Source organism: Rana temporaria, chromosome 8 (genome assembly GCF_905171775.1).
Source record: "Rana temporaria chromosome 8, aRanTem1.1, whole genome shotgun sequence".
NCBI lineage: Eukaryota > Metazoa > Chordata > Amphibia > Anura > Ranidae > Rana > Rana temporaria.
The window spans coordinates 183028493-183045975 of record NC_053496.1 but is presented as its reverse complement, the minus strand read 5'-3'; the positions used below and the strand labels follow the sequence as shown (position 1 = coordinate 183045975).

Sequence of the window (17483 nt, the reverse complement as noted above, 5' to 3'; positions counted from 1 at the left end):
CTTTTATTGATTGAACTAGATGGACTTGTGTCTTTTTTCAACCAGACTATCTCTATGTAATAAACATTTACAGGTCTAGTTTAAAAAAAAAATTGTTGACCAAGTGTGACACGCATTCGCCGTACTATGAGAAATTCTGGTCGTATTTTATTTCATAAAGTGATTTCCTATGATCATTGGCTCCATCTAGTGGCCATAATGTGGAGTTTTAGGTTGATCAGGATAGATACCTCATTATGGCCACTAGATGGAGCTGACAGTCATAGGAAATCACTGTGTGAACTCCTTCACTCCTAAGGGTAAAACAAATGTTAATGCCTAAGCACAATTCTACAACTTTGACATGTGTTAGTAAAACCGTACATATCATCACAACTACTTTGTGCCCCCAGGTGCATTATACCGCGTTTGTTTCAGGACAAATTGGGCTTTCATTTGGTGGTAAATGGCGATTGATGTCTCCTGATTTTTTTTATCAAAGGAGAACTGGCCCAAAATAGTAAAAAAAAAATATATTTTTAAAAATGTAGCTGTATATTTCTCGTTACATCCATAATCTACCACCAAAGAACGACTCCGAAAAAATTCTCCTGCTCCCGACGATTACAGCGATACCACATACACTATATTACCATAAGTATTGGGACACCTGCCATTAGCAAACAAAGACATTTTGGACAATTTCGTGCTCCCAACTGTGGGAACAATTTAGGGACGGCCCCTTCCTGTTCAAACATGACTGCGCACCAGTGCACAAAGCAAGGTCTATAGAGACATGGATGAGCGAGTTTGGGGTGGAGAAACTTGACTGGCCTGCACAGAGTCCTAGCCTCAACCTGATAGAAAACCTTTGGGTTGAATTGGAATGGGCACTGCAAGCCAGGCCTTCTCCTCCAACATCAGTGCCTGATCTCACAAATGTGCTTCTGGAAGAATGGACAAACATTCCCATAGACACACTAAACCTTGTGGACGGCCTTTTCAGAAGAGTTGAAACTGTTATAGCTGCAAACAGTAGGCCTGGGCCAGTGGGCAGGGTGAAAAATTCCCACCAGGCTGCCTAACTTATATTTAAAACGGCTGCTGTCTGCTGACATTTTTTTTGTGCAGGAATTTGACCGATTGGCTGCGTTGCTCCCACACGGCATTCCGGGAGTTGTAGTCTGGACAGTTCCTGGTGGCAGCGGGTGGAGAGAACTGAACAGCAGCCAGGAACTAGTACTCCTGGAGACTGAGTCTTCAGAGACGTGGTGGGTCACGCATGTCACGTGACTGCAGACATCTCCTGCGGGTTCCCGGACACCCGCGAGCGCTGGGCGATCTCTCGGCTGAGCCAGAAGACAAAAGTAGCCGAATGGAGTACGCCCGCTCGGGCTGCTCTGTCTTCTGTCTGTGACCAGGGGAGGGTGCGGGACGGAGCCTGGAGCGCTCCGCAGGTGGATACTGAGGCTGCGCTGGTGGACACTGATGAGGTGGCACTAATAGGCTGAACTGGTGGGCAGTGAAAGGCTGCACTGATGAGGGGACACTGATGGGCTGCACTGGTGGACACTGATAGGCTCCACTGATAGGCTGCATTTTATTGCCACTGGTAAGGCTGCGACATGAAGCGTCGCCTCCCTGAAATTAGTTTTTGCAGGTTGGGATGTCGGTGACTGGCGCAGGTTGGGATGTCGGTGACTGGCTCAGGCTGGGTGCCGGGTGGCTGCAACTTGAAGTTTTTAGAGAGACCGTCACAGAGAGAAGAAGAAATAACTGACTGAGAGCAGCTTACTTTTCCACTACAAGTCCCGGAGTCTGGAGGCAGGCAGAGACAGGGCATGACTGGCTCAGGCTGGGCACTGGCTGCTTTTTGAAGTTGTCATTACCCCCCAGGAGGCTGAGTTGGCATCGCTGAGGTGAGAGACCCTGACTCCCCAGCTGACCCCCAAATTCTATCTCCCCCCATTTATCCTGCCCCAGTGCCCTACCCACCCAGTAACCTCAAAATAGGAAATAGCTCTCAACACTGTCTGGTTCTGTGATGGCCATGGCCTCTGGGTCCTGCTGGGAGCTGGCCATGGTCTGTTGGTCCTGCTGGCCATAGCCTGTGGGTCCTGCTGGGAGTCGGCCATGGCCTATGGGTCCTGCTGTCTATGGCTGGCCTGTGGGAGCTGGTTGCTGGCATGTGGGACTTGCCCCCCCAGGTAGGGTTGCCACCTCATCCCTTTAAAAGCGAAAACATATGAATTACACAGGTTCTCTGGCTGATTAAGGTGCTAATTAAACTCACTTGGTGCCTTATCGACATTAAATTAGCCCCAGAACCTGTGTAATTACTATGTGTTTGGGTTTAAAGGGATGAGGTGGCAACCCTACCCCCAGGTAGCGTTGCCACCTCACCCCTTTAAACACATAAATTACACAGGTTCTGAGGCTAATTTAATGCAGATAAGGCACCAAGTGTGTTTACCACCTTAATCAGCTACAGAACCTGTGTAATTCATATGTGTTCGGGTTTAAAGGGATGAGGTGGCAACCCTACCCCCAGGCCTAAGGCTGCCAACCCTCCCCTGCTACGGACTAAGACTGGGATGCCATTAAAGTTCATGTGCGTGTTAAGGCAGGTGTCTCAATACTTTGTGACATTACTAGGGTGTAGTGATGTGATCTCTTTGCCCATTTAACAAGTGTTTGTTTGCCCTTTTCTAATATGGTTGCTATGCTCTCTCTCACCAAGGATGAGGTCATCAAGAAGAGCAGAGGATAGCAAGGGGTTTTGTGGGTAAGTCGGTGGAGAGAGACATGTGGCAGAAAGATAACAGTGGGGTAGATTCAGGTAGCTTTTACGGCGGCGTATCTCCAGATACGCCGCCGTAATTTCAAATCTGCGCCGGCGTATCGTTACGCCGATTCTCAAAGGCAGATACGCTAAAAAAATAGGCTTCCTCCGCCGACGTAACTTGAATGCGGCGGCGTAGAATTGTGTGCAATATTACGTTGGCCGCTAGGGGCGCTTCCGTTGTTTTCGGCGTAGAAATATGCAAATTACCTAGATACGCCGATTCACAAACGTACGTACGGCCGGCGCAATTTATTTACGTCGTTTACGTTAGGCTTTTTCGGCGTAAGGCTGCTCCTGCTATTAGGAGGCGCAGCCAATGTTAAGTATGGACGTTGTTTCCGCTTCGAAATTTGAATTTTTTACGTCATTTGCGTAAGTCGTTCGCGAATAGGGCTGGACGCAATTTACGTTCACGTCGAAACCAATACGTTGTTGCGGCGTACTTGGAAGCAATGCACACTGGTATATGTACACGGACGGCGCATGCGCAATTCGTAAAACACGTCAATCACGTCAGGTCATCATACATTAGCATAAAACACGCCCCCCTTCCACATTTGAATTACGCGGGCTTACGCTGGCCCCATTTACGCTACGCCGCCGCAACTTACGGAGCAAGTGCTTTGTGAATACTGCACTTGCTCCTGTAAGTTACGGCGGCGTAGCGTAAATACGATACGCTGCGCCGCCGTAAGAAGAAGCGCAGGTACATGAATCTAGCCCAGTGAGTTCCTGCTGAGAGAGAACAGACTGTGTAAGTGCTGCAGTTTCCCCTCACTGAGACATACATAGAGACTGTTAATGATTTCATGTTCCTGTCTGGAAAATACCTTGGGCCAGATTCACGTAGCTCAGCGGATCTATAGATCCGCTCGATCTACGTGAATTAAGATCCGCTCCCGCAAGTTTAGGAGGCAAGTGGCTAATTCACAAACCACTTACCTCCAAACTTGCGACGGCGGATCCTAAATCCCCCAGCGGAATTCCAATTCCGCGGCTAGGGGAGTGTCATATTTAAATCAGGCGCGTTCCCGCGCCGATTTAAATGCACATGCGTCGTCCGGGGAATTTCCCGGCGTGCATTGCTCCCACTGACGTCACTAGGACGTCAGTGGTTGCAACGTGAGCGGGACTTGCGACGCGCGTGTTCGTGAATCGGCGTACGCAAACGACGTAGGAAAATTCTAATTCGACGCGGGAACGCCGGCTATACTTAACATTGGCTGCGCCTGATAAAAGAAAGGGTAAGTATACGACGGAAAACCGCTACGGAAACGACGTAAAAACAATGCGACGGGTCCGCGTACGTTCGTGAATTTGCGTATCTCGCTGATTTACATATTATTTATCGTAAATCAGCGGGAACGCCCCCGGCGCCATTTTTAAATTTAAAAAAAGATCCGACAGTGTAACACAGTGTAACACTGTCTGATCTTAGCCCTATCTATGCGTATCTGATTCTATGAATCAGGCGCATAGATAGGACCAGTGTAAGTCAGAGATACGATGGTGTATCTGTAGATACACCGTCGTATCTCTTTGTGAATCTGGCCCCTTATGTTGGATGGTTCACTGAATGTTATTTCTTCTATACATGGACTTTCAAATACAAGGCTGCATGGATTATTGTCTACGTTCAAATCCTCTGAGCTCCACAAGGTGGTGATCTCACTTCTACCCAGGCAAGTCTCTATGGAAGACAGGAAGTGATGTCACATACAAACAAGAAGTCTCGATGGAAGACAGGAAGTGATGTCACATATGGTCAGGAAGTTCCGGGTGAGAGGTGAGTCGGGAGGAAGGAGAGAGGAGACATTGCTGGAACTGGCAGCAGATGAGGTAATAAGATATTATTATTATACAGGATTTATATGGCGCCAACAGTTTGTTCAGCACTTTACAACATGAGGGCAGACAGTACAGTTACAATACAGGAGGAATCAGAGGGTCCGGCTCATTAGAGCTTACAATCTAAGAATCCTTTTTTCTAGTCACACCCAGTAACCCCCCCGTCATGTCCGTCCTCTTCCTCCATAGTCACTGTGATGTCTTTTATCTCCAGCAGATGATGATACACACATATATAGTGTGGGAACCTAGATTAACCCCTTCAGGGTCAGAACATTTCTCCACTTCCCGGGCCAGAACGTTCTCTTCATTTTGTAGGTAAATTCCAGTAATATGTTAATTTTAAAACAAACAGCACTGACAATAAATAGACACAAAGACAATGACCATACATGGCCTACAACGGGCAATTATTACACCACACAGGCAGATTAACCCCTTCAGGAGCAGAACACTCCCCCAGTTACGGGGCCGGAACATTGTCTTCATTTTGGGGGTGTGTCACCTTTCCCACCTTCTCACCTGATAAGTCTATACTAACGGACTATGACTTTTATTAGTAGTTGGGAATGGGGAGTTGGAATATGTATGTCTTTATTTTAGAGGATTCAAATAGGAAGAAAGAGGGAAAATGTCATTTGTAGAAAGAATGTCCTGAAATGTTTTTTTCCATATTGATCCAAGTCTCAGATATTCATTCACACCATCCCCCACCATGATCAGGTAGATGGGTAACAACCACTGATAGGATTTATACACAAACATGTTTGTTACAACAAATGTTTTATTATATATGGGAACCCTTCGGGATGATAATATTGTTGTTAACCACTTTCCGCCCGGCTTATAGCAGAATGACGGCCGGGCGGTGGTTCAGTTATCGTGACTGGGTGTCATATGTCGTCCAGCAGAATAACAGCCGCCGCGTGCCCAAGGGGGAGCGGGTTGTGGCGATCGCTGGTGCGGCATGTCAGTCTGTCACGCTGCTTCACCGATCTCGGTAAAGAGCCTCTGGACGGAGGCTCTTTACCATGTCATCAGCAGCGTCCAATCACGACTAATCACAATGTAAATAGGATAGAAGAGCCGTTGATCGGCTTTTCCTCACTCGCGTCTAACAGACACCAGTAGAGGAGAGCCGATCGGCTACTCTCCTGACAGGGTGGGGGTCTGTGCTGATTGTTTATCAGCGCAGCACCCTCTCGGACCACCGGGTATGCCAATCAGTGCCCAGGCAGCTGCCAATCAGTGCCCATCCACAATGCCTGCCAGTGCCACCAGGGATGCCTATCATGGCATCTATCGGTGATGCATATCAGTTACGCCCACCAGTGCCACCTCATCGGTGCCACCTTATTAGTGAAGGAGAAAACTTACTAAATTTTATAACAGAAACAAAAGAAAATCTTTTTTTTTTCTCAACATTTTCAGTCTTTTTTTTATTTGTTTAGCAAAAAATAAAAACCGCAGAGGTGATCAAATGCCACCAAAATAAAGCTCTATTGATGGGAACAAAATTATAAAAATGATAAAATGGGTACAGCGTAGCATGACTGCGCAATTGTCATTTAAACAGCGACCGCACTGAAAGCTGAAAATTGGCCTGGGCAGGAAGCGGTTGTAAGTGCCCGGTATTGGAAGTGGTTAAAGAAGAGTAGGATGAGGAGTATGGAGTGATGAAGCAGCTTTCTGAAGGACACGAGGACATCATAATGGAGCAATCAAGTAACAGAAACCCACCAGAGAGATGTCCCCGTCCTCTGTATTCCCGGGATTCCTCACAGGAAGGTCACACCATCCCCCACCATCATCAGGTAGATGAGGAACAATTGATGTGGAAATATTGAAATTTATATCAAGGAGCTTCAAGGGAACCATTGTGAAGTCTTTCTAAAGCCTCATACACACGATCGGACTTCAAACAAACTTTTCCGTGGATTTTTGTTTGAAGGGCGTTGGCCGTGAACTTGGTATGCATACACACAGCAGGACTTTTTCAGCAAACCTTCCCAAAATCACATGGTTTTTCAGCCCTTCTGCTCTTTACCGCCACCCTTTGGTCAACTTCTGCTATTGTTGGTTGATTTTAATATTGGTTCTGAGCATACGCGTTTGTAATTTGGACAACATTTTCGATGGACTTCTGTACACATGATAGGACTTTTGTTGCCGAAAAGTTTGTCCATTTGCAGAGCGAACATTTGTCTGATGAATACCGAAAAAGTTTGTCCGGTGGAGCGTACACACGGTTGGATTTTTTTTTTAAAACATGGGAATTTAGGGCCTGATCCACAAAAGGGATACGCCGGCGTATCCCTGTTTCTATCTATGGAACTGATCTACAGAATCGGTTTCACATAGATAGGCAGAAGATCCGACATGTGTAAGGGACTTACACTGTCGGATCTTAGGATGCAGTAACGCAGCCGCCGCTGGGGGCATTTCTCGTCGAAATGCCGCTTCGGGTATGCAAATTAGCACTTACGGAGATCCACGAAGCTTTTAAGCTTTGTTTTTTCTCCTTAAGTATTAGTTTGCCGTCGCAAAATTAGGGCTGCTTCTACAAGGCCTAAACTGTTTACACCTTGTAAAAGTAGACCCTTCTATCCCGCGTCGCTGTCTTTTTTTTTTTTCCCGCCGCAACAGTTTTTTTTTTTTTTTACGCCCGTCGCGATTCTCAAAACCCGGCGCAACGTAAAACCGCGCAAAGCACGTCAGGAAAATGACGTCGGGAGCATGCGCAGTACGTCCGTTGCGGGAGCACGCCTAATTTAAATGGGACTCGCCCCATTAAATTAGGAACGCCTTGCGCCGGACGGATTTAAGTTACACCGCTCAAAATTTCTAGGTAAGTGCTTTGTGGATCGGGCACTTAGGTAGAGATTTTGCGGCGGTGTAACTTAAACGGGAAAAATTACGTTGCGCCGGGTTTTTGTGGATTAGGCCCTTAGAATTTTGTTGTCAAAAAAAGTCTGACCGTGTGTATGAGGCTTTAGTTTTATATACGTGTGTGTGTGTGTGTATATATATATATATATATATATATATATATATATATATATATAATATGTTGTTACAGGAATGTGTGTACTTTTAATATATTTTGGGGTTTAATCATGAGAGGTGGGCCTAGTTTCTGTTTTCTGCATCTCAAAAGACCAACGTCTTTTGTCTGTTGTCTGCATAGCAACTTACACTATTGTCATTAGAGCGAGGAGCAGAAATTGTGTCTCCACCTGATCATAAGTCCTTGAAATGCTAATTTATACTGAGATCAGGGAGGGTCGCTTAACAACCATAAACATGGTGGACAAGAAGGCTCCGAAAATTCTAATTCTTATGTGAAAAGCATGATAAACAACTAGGATTGAATTTCAGCAAATCAGGATTCAATGAAAGTAGTCCAGGGGTGTGATTGGTGGGGATGGTTAGAGAGGGAACATAAAAATCAGAGCGCTCATTGATGCGGCCTCTCTCTTAGCCTCATGATCGGGTGCAAGCATGGACACGTAAGGTCTGACTGGGTATCCTATCACCACCATTCTTTATTTTCCTTTATGCATTAGTGACAACGGTCACTGCACCAGATACACGCTTTTTTTAGCACCTGCCTCCTGGGCCGGGCCTTTTGGCTAGGACCGGAGGAATTTTTTATTCCTGGCCGGAGGGCCTGGTCATTATTGACCACAATGGCCACTTCTTTCACTCTCCTCTTCACTATCCCTTTCCCCCACTTTATTTTATTTATTGCCTATGTTTGTCACGTTTTTGTCTTTTTTTGTTGTGCACGTTTTGTGACACTGTGTGACTATTAGGGTGCCGGTCCTCGGGCCAGCCCTGAACGTCTTGGGAGTAGGTGGACATGGCCTTCTGGCTTAGTTCACTTGCTCTCATGGGGTCTCCCTTCGGGGGAGCCCCACCTAGTACTGGGAGGGTTCTGTTTCGGCAGTCCCTCCGAGGAAGTTGGGTCCGTGTCGGCTTCGGTTGCTCGGACCACAGTACCTCAGTCCCCGTCTGGAGCCTAACGCCCCGGGGGATCAGGGTTTGGGTCCCTCTTCACATAAGGACCACTTGACGTTGCACCCGTCTGCACGTTTTTGTGAACGCTCTTTATGTGTGTGCACATTTTTTCTGCACCGGGTGGAGTTTTTGGGTGTGTTCACACGCCATAGGCTTTTAAAAAAAAAAAAAAACATTTTTTTTTTACATTGCAACATCCTTTTTTCTATTTTTATATTACCGTATATACTCGAGTATAGGCCGAGTTTTTCAGCACATTTTTTTGTGCTTAAAAAGGCCCCCCTCGGCTTATATTCGAGTCACCTTTTTGCGCCTGATCTCCCGGACTTTGGGGACCCGGTACCGGCCTTGGCAAACTTGACACACAATGTAGCCCAACTTTTCCTCTACAAGTGTGCAAAGTTTGTTTTTCCGGGGGACCCAAGGCCGGGGAGCACCGATTTTTTTTCAAAGCCGGGCACCCCTTCCATAGACTCCAATGTTAAACAGTAATTTCTCTGGTGAATTTGGGCACCCGGTACCGGCCGGTCGTAGGTCCCCTGGACCCGGAACTTGGCACACATGTAGCCCCATTTCTCCTCGACAAGTGTGCAAAGTTTGTTGTCTGGGGGACCTACAGCTGGGAAATACAGATTTTTTTCAAAGCCAGGCACCCCTTCCATAGACTCCCATGTTAAACGTTAGACTAGTCATGGAGGCATGGGCACAGTAAAGGCATGGGCACAGTGAGGCATGGACACAGTGAGGCATGCACATGGACAGAGTGAGGCATGCAGATGGACACCCTAGGCTTATACTCGAGTCAATACGTTTCCCAATTTTTTTGTGGTAAAAATTAGGTGCCTCGGCTTATATTCGGGTCGGCTTATACTCGAGTATATACGGTACTTACTTTGTATTTTATTAATAACATCATTGCTTTAAGAGTTTTATCAGCTACGTTATATTTGGTAATATCGTTTCTTTTCTGTATAAATAAATTAGATTGTTATCCTTTTTACAAGTCATCATTCGTTTAGGACTGCAACTATCGATTCTTTTCATAATCGATTAGTTGGCCGATTTATTGTTTTGATTAATCGGTTATTAACCTTAACCGGTTACCGACCGCCCACTGTAAATGTACATCCTCTTTTTAAAGATGGATATCTCGGTAACGGCAGCAGCTGCTGCCACAACCGAGATACCCATCTCTTCAGTGAGCGGTCCGGTAAACGATAGCGGCGGTCTCCGCTGCGAGATCGCCGTTATCGGTGGCTGGAGAGGGGCCTCCCACCGCTCTCCCGCGCCCTCCGCCGCTTACCTGAGCCGTCGGTTGTGGCAGAGGCGATCGGGTGCTTCTTCCTAGTGTGTGAGGATGCAAGTGAGGGCAAGATGGCCCCCACCCGTCCTCATAGCTTTGCTGGGCGGGAGTGACGTCAAAACGTCAGTCCCGCCCAGCGTCTTAAAGAGACAATTTTTTTTGTTGTCATTTTTTTGAATGACAACATTTCTATTTTTTTTTTCTTGCGTTTAAGTCTAAATATGAGATCCGAGGTCTTTTTGACCCCAGATCTCATATTTAAGAGGACCTGTCATGCTTTTTTCTATTACAAGGGATGTTTACATTCCTTGTATTAAAAAAAAAATGTATCACTTTTATTCCTATTTCAGTGTAAAAAATTATAAAATAAATAAAAATAAATAAGAAAACAAAAAAAAAAAATTTTTTAAAGCGCCCCGTCCCGACGAGCTTGCGCGCAGAAGCGAACGCATACGCGAGTAGCGTCCGCATATGAAAACGGTGTTCAAACCACACAAGTGAGGTATCGCCGTGATCGTTAGAGCGAGAGCAATAATTCTAGCCCTAGACCTACTCTGTAGCTCAAAAAATGCAACCTATAGAATTTTTTAAACGTCGCCTATCGAGATTTTTAAGGGTAAAAGTAGCTTCTTCCCGACTTCGACTTGTTTCTGCTGCCTCGCATATTTTGGGATCCTTGCAACTAGTAACTATATCTTTTACTATTCTCTATCGACAGAAATCCCCTATATAGTTCACAACACTGTTGGCCATTTTCAGGGCAAAAAAGTGCGCGGTATACGCCGATAAATACGGTAGCTTCCTTTACCTTAGTGCAGTCCTCCTTCACTTAACCTCATCCTTCCATTTTGCTTTTAAATGTCCTTATTTCTTCTGAGAAATCCTCACTTCCTGTTCTTCTGTCTGTAACTCCACACAGTAATGCAAGGCTTTCTCCCTGGTGTGGAGTGTCTTGCTCGTCCCCTCCCTTGGAATACAGGAGAGTCAGGATGCCCACTAACACACAGCTCCTTTCTCTATCTGCAACGTAGAAAGCGTCCTGACTCTCCTGTAGCCCAAGGGAGGGGGCGAGCACGACACTCCACACCAGGGAGAAAGCCTCGCGTTACTGTGTGGAGTTACAGACAGAAGAACAGGAAGTGAGGATTTCTCAGAAGAAAAAAGGAGACTTAAAAGCAAAATGGAAGGATGAGGTAACTGAAGGAGGACTGCCCTTTGCTAGCCTTTATCCGGCCCTTGGGCACTATTCCTCCCACTGACACCAACAATGGGGCCCTATTTCTTCCACTGATACCAATGATGGGATACTATTTTTACTACTAAGGACACTACTCCTCCTACTGACCACCAACCGGTAACTGCCGGCCCGCGCTACATTCTGGGGTTTGTAGGCAGAGGCAGGGCGCGCAGCACGTCAGGGGATGTTTTTTTCCGGAGTGGAGGATGTTGGCAGCGGCGGCTGCTGATTGGCTGTTACAGGCCCGCTGGTTGGCTGCCGCCTTCCTGAAAAAAAAAAAAAAATTTAGCAGATAGCAGTGAGCGGGCCCCTTCTGCTCTGGGTGTAAACAGAGAGGAGGGCCGCCGCACTGGGTGTACCAAGATGGCCGAGGCTCCGGAGCTAGGCCGAAGCCGCGGCCTTTCCTGATGCTGTAACCACGGCGGTAATCCGCAGATCCGCCGATTGCCGCCGCGGTCACAGCATCAGGAAAGGCCGCGGCTTCGGCCTAGCTCCGGAGCCGTGGCACCGCTAGCGGCCATGGAAAATATCGGCCTAATTTGGATGAAAATCGGCCGATGCCGATTTCTCCAAAACGGCCAAATATCGGCCGATATATCGGTCGACCTCTAGTTATAGCTGCAACCGCATTGGTTGGTTCTTATATAGACAAGGTTGTACTCACTTATTTCATGAATCATTAAGTGTATAAGTGAGGTAGGTAAAAATCGCCATATCACAATTATGAATAGTTATGACTTATACACAATCATGTTTGTTACAATAAATGTTTTATTATATATTCAGAGTGGAAACCTTGAGGATTATAATAGTGTTATTAAAGAAGAGTACAAGCAAGAGGACAAGGAATATGGTGTAATGAAGGAGCTTTCAGGACACAAGGATATGATGGAGCCACCTAATACCAGAAACCCACCAGAGAGAGGTCCCCGTCCTCTGTATTCCCGGGATTCCACACAGGAAGGTCACACCATCCCCCACCATCATCAGGTAGATGATTGACAATTATTGGTAGTTATACATTATACACAAGCATGTGTGTTACAATCAATGTTTTATAATATATTGCAGATTGGAAACCTCGGGGATGATAATATTTTTGTCAAAGAAGAGTATAAAGAGGAGGATGAGGAGTATGGGGTTATGGAGGAGTTTTCAGAAGGACACAAGGATATGATGGAGCCACCTAATACCAGGAACCCACCAGAGAGATGTCCCCGTCCTCTGTATTCCCGGGATTCCACACAGGAAGGTCACACCATCCCTCACCATCATCAGGTAGATGAGGAACAATCTCTGATAGTATCATTAGGATCTGTACATTATCTGCATTGTTACCATTGATGTCATTTTTATTATATATTCAGAGTGGAAACTTGAGAGATCCTAAAGTTGAGGTGAAAGAAGAGATAAAAGAGGAGGATGATGAGGATGGGGTGATGGAGGAGTTTCCTAAAGGACACAAAGATCTGTACCAGGACACCATGGTGGAGTCATCCAGCTACAGAGACCCCCCAGAGAGATGTCCCCGTCCTCTGTATTCCCGGGATTCCACACAGGAAGGTCACACCATCCCTCAATATTGCAAGGTTGGTGGGATGGAGATTATAAAACACAGAATCATGGAGACGATGTGTGGATTTTTTATATGATGTCACAATATTAAAGCTCTTATCTTACAGATGATATTCTCTCCCATTTTCTTGGTTTAGAGTGGAGATCCAATCGATATAGAATTTGAGGTGAAATCAGAAGAAGAAGAGACGTATGTCAGGGATGATCAGCAGTCTATGGAGGAGGATGGAATAACGGGGACATTTATAGAGGAGGACACTCCTACAGAGATCAGCACAGGTGGGTCATTAACACTAAATCCATTCCTCCACCCATACTGCTCACTGATTGGTCCAGAGTAGGGCGGGGACTGGGTGATATCAGCCTGTAATCCCCTGGTCACTTTCCTGAGCTGTGTTCCCCGTCCTGTATTCCTGTATTTCTCTCGGATAATCTTCCTTCTCTGTGCTGCAGACACAATTTATGTCTCTAGACTGGATTTATGGAGATTCTGGGGTTCAGCAAAATGTTGACTCTCACTATAGTCATTGCTCAACCTAGGCACCAGTGGCATGTGTCTTGGGTCTTCTGCCCCATGCCAGGGTATAGCAGGATCTCTGACAGAACAATTCTCCTGGGTTACTGGAGACTGGCTAGGCCACTCCAGGACCTTAAAATGCTTCTTACGAAGCCACGCCTTCGTTGCCCGGGCGGTGTGTTTGGGATCTTTGTCATGCTGAAAGACCCAGCCATGTTTCATCTTCAATGCCCTTGCTGATGGGAGGAGGTTTACACTCAAAGGCCCAGATTCACATCCAGCGGCGTATCTCTGCGGCGGCGTAACGTAACGTATCTGATTTACGTTACGCTGCCGCAACTTAGACGGGCAAGTGCTGTATTCTCAAAGCACTTGCTTCGTAAGTTGCGGCGGCGTAGCGTAAATCGTCCGGCGTAAGCCCGCCTAGTTCAAATTTTTATGTAAAACTACTGTGACCCGACGTGATTGACGTTTTTGCGTAACGGCGCATGCGCCGTCCGTGGAATTTCCCAGTGTGCATTGCTCCAAAGTACACCGCAAGGATGTCATTGGTTTCGACGTGAATGTAAATGACGTCCAGCCCCATTCACGGACGATTTACGCAAACCACGTAACTTTTTCAAATTGAGTGAGTGATAGAGGGGGTGGGGACACTCGTCCTATAATCCCCTCATCACTGTCACTCCTATAAAAGACAGTTCTCGTTGTTTCCTCACTCTCTGACTAAGGTCCATGAATAAAGAAATGATCTGGTAGGAGATCAGAGGACCCATTTACTAGTTACCTTGAGGGGGGAATTGTAAGATCCTCAGAGACGAAGCTGCCTGGTGTGGGCGGAGTCCTGGTTTAGGGGAACCAATCAGCTCATGTCTAGTAATAATCTTTGTATCTCTATTTTAGCAGATGGACGGGAGATGAGGAAAACCTCAGAGGATTGTCTCACTTTGTCTCCAGACTGTAAAGTAAAAGATGAGGACATCACACAGTATAGTCCAGGAGAAAACCCGACTACCTCAAATGTCCATCCGGCACCACACAGTGTAGATGGACCATCGTATTCCTCTTATCCTGAGGAACCTCAGACTGTGCGGGACGGTGCCGGACCATCGTATTCCTCTTATCCTGAGGAACCTCAGACTGTGCGGGACGGTGCCGGACCATCGTATTCCTCTTATCCTGAGGAACCTCAGACTGTGCGGGACGGTGCCGGACCATCGTATTCCTCTTATCCTGAGGAACCTCAGACTGTGCGGGGCGGTGCCGTCCTTCCAACAGATAAGAGGTTTTCCTGTCCTGAGTGCGGGAAGTGTTTCAATTCTAAGTCTAGTCTTAATATGCATAAAAAATGTCATACAGGTGAGAAGCCACATTCCTGTTCTGAGTGCGGGAAATGTTTTTTAGCGAAGTCGCTCCTTCTCACACATCAGAGGTCGCACACGGGTGAGAAGCCATATTCCTGTTCTGAGTGCGGGAAATGTTTTTCAGCTAAGGCGCATCTTGATGGACATCAGAGGTCTCACACGGGTGAGAAGCCGTATTCCTGTCCTGAGTGCGGGAAATGTTTTTCAGAGAAATCGCATCTTGATAGACATCAGAAGTCTCACACAGGTGAGAAGCCATATTCCTGTACTGAGTGCAGGAAATGTTTTTTAACGAAGCAGCATCTTGATACACATCAGAGGTCTCACACGGGTGAGAAGCCGTATTCCTGTTCTGAGTGTGGGAAATGTTTTTCAGATAAGTCGCATCTTCACAAACATCAGAGATCACACACGGGGGAGAAGCCGTATTCCTGTTCTGAGTGTGGGAAATGTTTTATAAGGAAGTCGCATCTTCACAAACATCAGAGATCACACACGGGTGAGAAGCCGTATTCCTGTTCTGAGTGTGGGAAATGTTTCTCAGATAAGTGGCATCTTGATACACATCAGAGGTCGCACACGGGTGAGAAGCCGTATTCCTGTCCTGAGTGTGGGAAATGTTTTTCAGATAAGTTCAGTCTTTTCTATCATCAGACATCACACACTGGTGAGAGGCCGTATTCCTGTCCTGAGTGTGGGAAATGTTTTCCAGTTAAGTCAGATCTTCTCAAACACCAGAGATCACACACGGGTGAGAAGCCGTATTCCTGTTCTGAGTGCGGGAAATGTTTTTCAGTTAAGTCGTATCTTAATACACATCAGAGATCACACACAGGTGAGAAGCCATATTCCTGTGCTGAGTGTGGCAAATGTTTTTCACAGAAGTCCAATCTTCTCAAACATCAGAGATCTCACACAGGGGAGAAGCCGTATTCCTGTCCCAAGTGAGGGAAATGTTCCTCACTGAAGTCCTGTCTTCCTGTACATCAGGGGTCCCACACAACCCTCGAGGTGTATTAGTGAGTGCGGGAAATGTCTTGTATATGAATGTTGTTGGACATGTGGGGAAGAAGCACACCCTGATATACACCTCAGATATACTCCATGGCTGATCTTCATCATGTAAGAAACAGTTGATAAGGAGATCAGAGATCACCAAAGACATGGATGAAGTGTTGTACCGTGTTGGCCATTGATAGCAGGATAAAAATAAAAATGGAGTCATTACCCCTCATTGGTAACTTTTGTGGTGTAACTTTTTTTTTTCTATTGATTGAACTTGATGGACTTGTGTCTTTTTTTTAACCAGACTATCTCTATGTAATAAACATTTACAGGTCTAGTTTAAAAATAAAATGTTGACCAAGTGTGACACGCATTCGCCGTACTATGACAAATTGTGGTCGTATTTTATTTCATAAAGTGATTTCCTATGATCATTGGCTCCATCTAGTGGCCATAATGTGGAATTTTAGGTTGTTCAGGATAGATACCTCATTATGGCCACTAGATGGGGCTGACAGTCATAGGAAATCACTGTGTGAACTCCTTCACACCTAAGGGTAAAACAAATGTTAATGCCTAAGCACAATTCTACAACTTTGACATGTGTTAGTAAAACCGTACATATCATCACAACTACTTTGTGCCTCCAGGTGGATTATACCGCGTTTGTTTCAGGACAAACTGGGCTTTCATTTGGTGGTAAATGGCGATTGATGTCTCCTGATTTTTTTTTTTTTATCATCAAAGGAGAACTGGCCCAGAATAGTGAAAAACAAAAATAATTATTTTGAAATGTAGATGTATATTTCTCGTTACAACCATAACCTTCCACCAAGGAACAACCCAAAATAAATTCTCCTGCTCCTGACGATTGCAGCGATACCACATACACTATATTACCAAAGGTATTGGGACACCTGCCTTTACACGCACATGAACTTTAATGGCATCCCAGTCTTGGTCCTTGAGGTTCAATATTGGGTTGGCCCCGCCCTTTACAGCTATAACAGCTTCACCTCTTCTGGGAAGGCCGTCCACAAGGTTAAGGAGTGTGTCTATGAGAATGTTTGACCATTCTTCCCGAAGAGCATTTGTGAGGTCAGGCACTGATGTTGGATTAGAAGGCCGGGCTCTAATTCATCTCAAATGTGTTCTATCGAGTGGAGGTCAGGACTCTGTGCAGGCCGGTCAAATGCCTCCACCCCAAACTCGCTCATCCATACTATATTGCCAAAAGTATTGGGCCACCCCACCAAATCATTTTGAGGAGGAGTGATTATGGTGTGGGGATGCTTTCAGGGTTTGGGCTTGGCCCCTTAATTCCAGTGAAGGGTAATTCTCAAGGGCATTACACGACATTTTGGACAATTTCATGCTCCCAACTTTGTGGGAACAGTTTGGGGATGACACCTTCCTGTTCGAACATGACTGCGAACCAGTGCACAAAGCAAGGTTCATAAAGACATGGATGAGCATGTTGAGGTGGAGCAACTTGACTGGCCTGACCTCAACCCGATAGAACACGTTTGGGATGACTTAGCCTTCTCATCCAACATCAGTGCCTGAGCCCACAAATGCACTTTTGGAAGAATTGTCAAACATTCCCATAGACACACTCCTAAACCTTGTGGACATCCTTCCCAGAAGAGTTTAAGCTGTTATAGCTTCAAAGGGTGGGCCAACTCAATATTGAACCCTACGGACTAAGACTGGGATGTCATTAAAGTTCAGGTGCGTGTAAAGGCAGGCGTCCCAATACTTTTGGCAATGTAGATGAAGCACCCAGGTGTTTT

The 17483-nt window shown here is 46.1% G+C and overlaps 1 protein-coding gene across 1 annotated transcript in view; it reads left to right on the top strand.

The window, feature by feature from the left end:
• The window catches only part of LOC120910588 (zinc finger protein 585A-like), a gene marked incomplete at its 3' end in the record, with an annotated part of 40532 nt that overhangs the window by 8648 nt on the left and 14401 nt on the right, over positions 1 to 17483 (top strand). The window contains exons 4-5 of the mRNA XM_040322347.1: positions 12019 to 12087; positions 14566 to 15614. Of these exons, the coding sequence (XP_040178281.1) occupies positions 12019 to 12087; positions 14566 to 15614 (1118 nt within the window). The remainder of the gene's footprint in view (positions 1 to 12018; positions 12088 to 14565; positions 15615 to 17483) is intronic.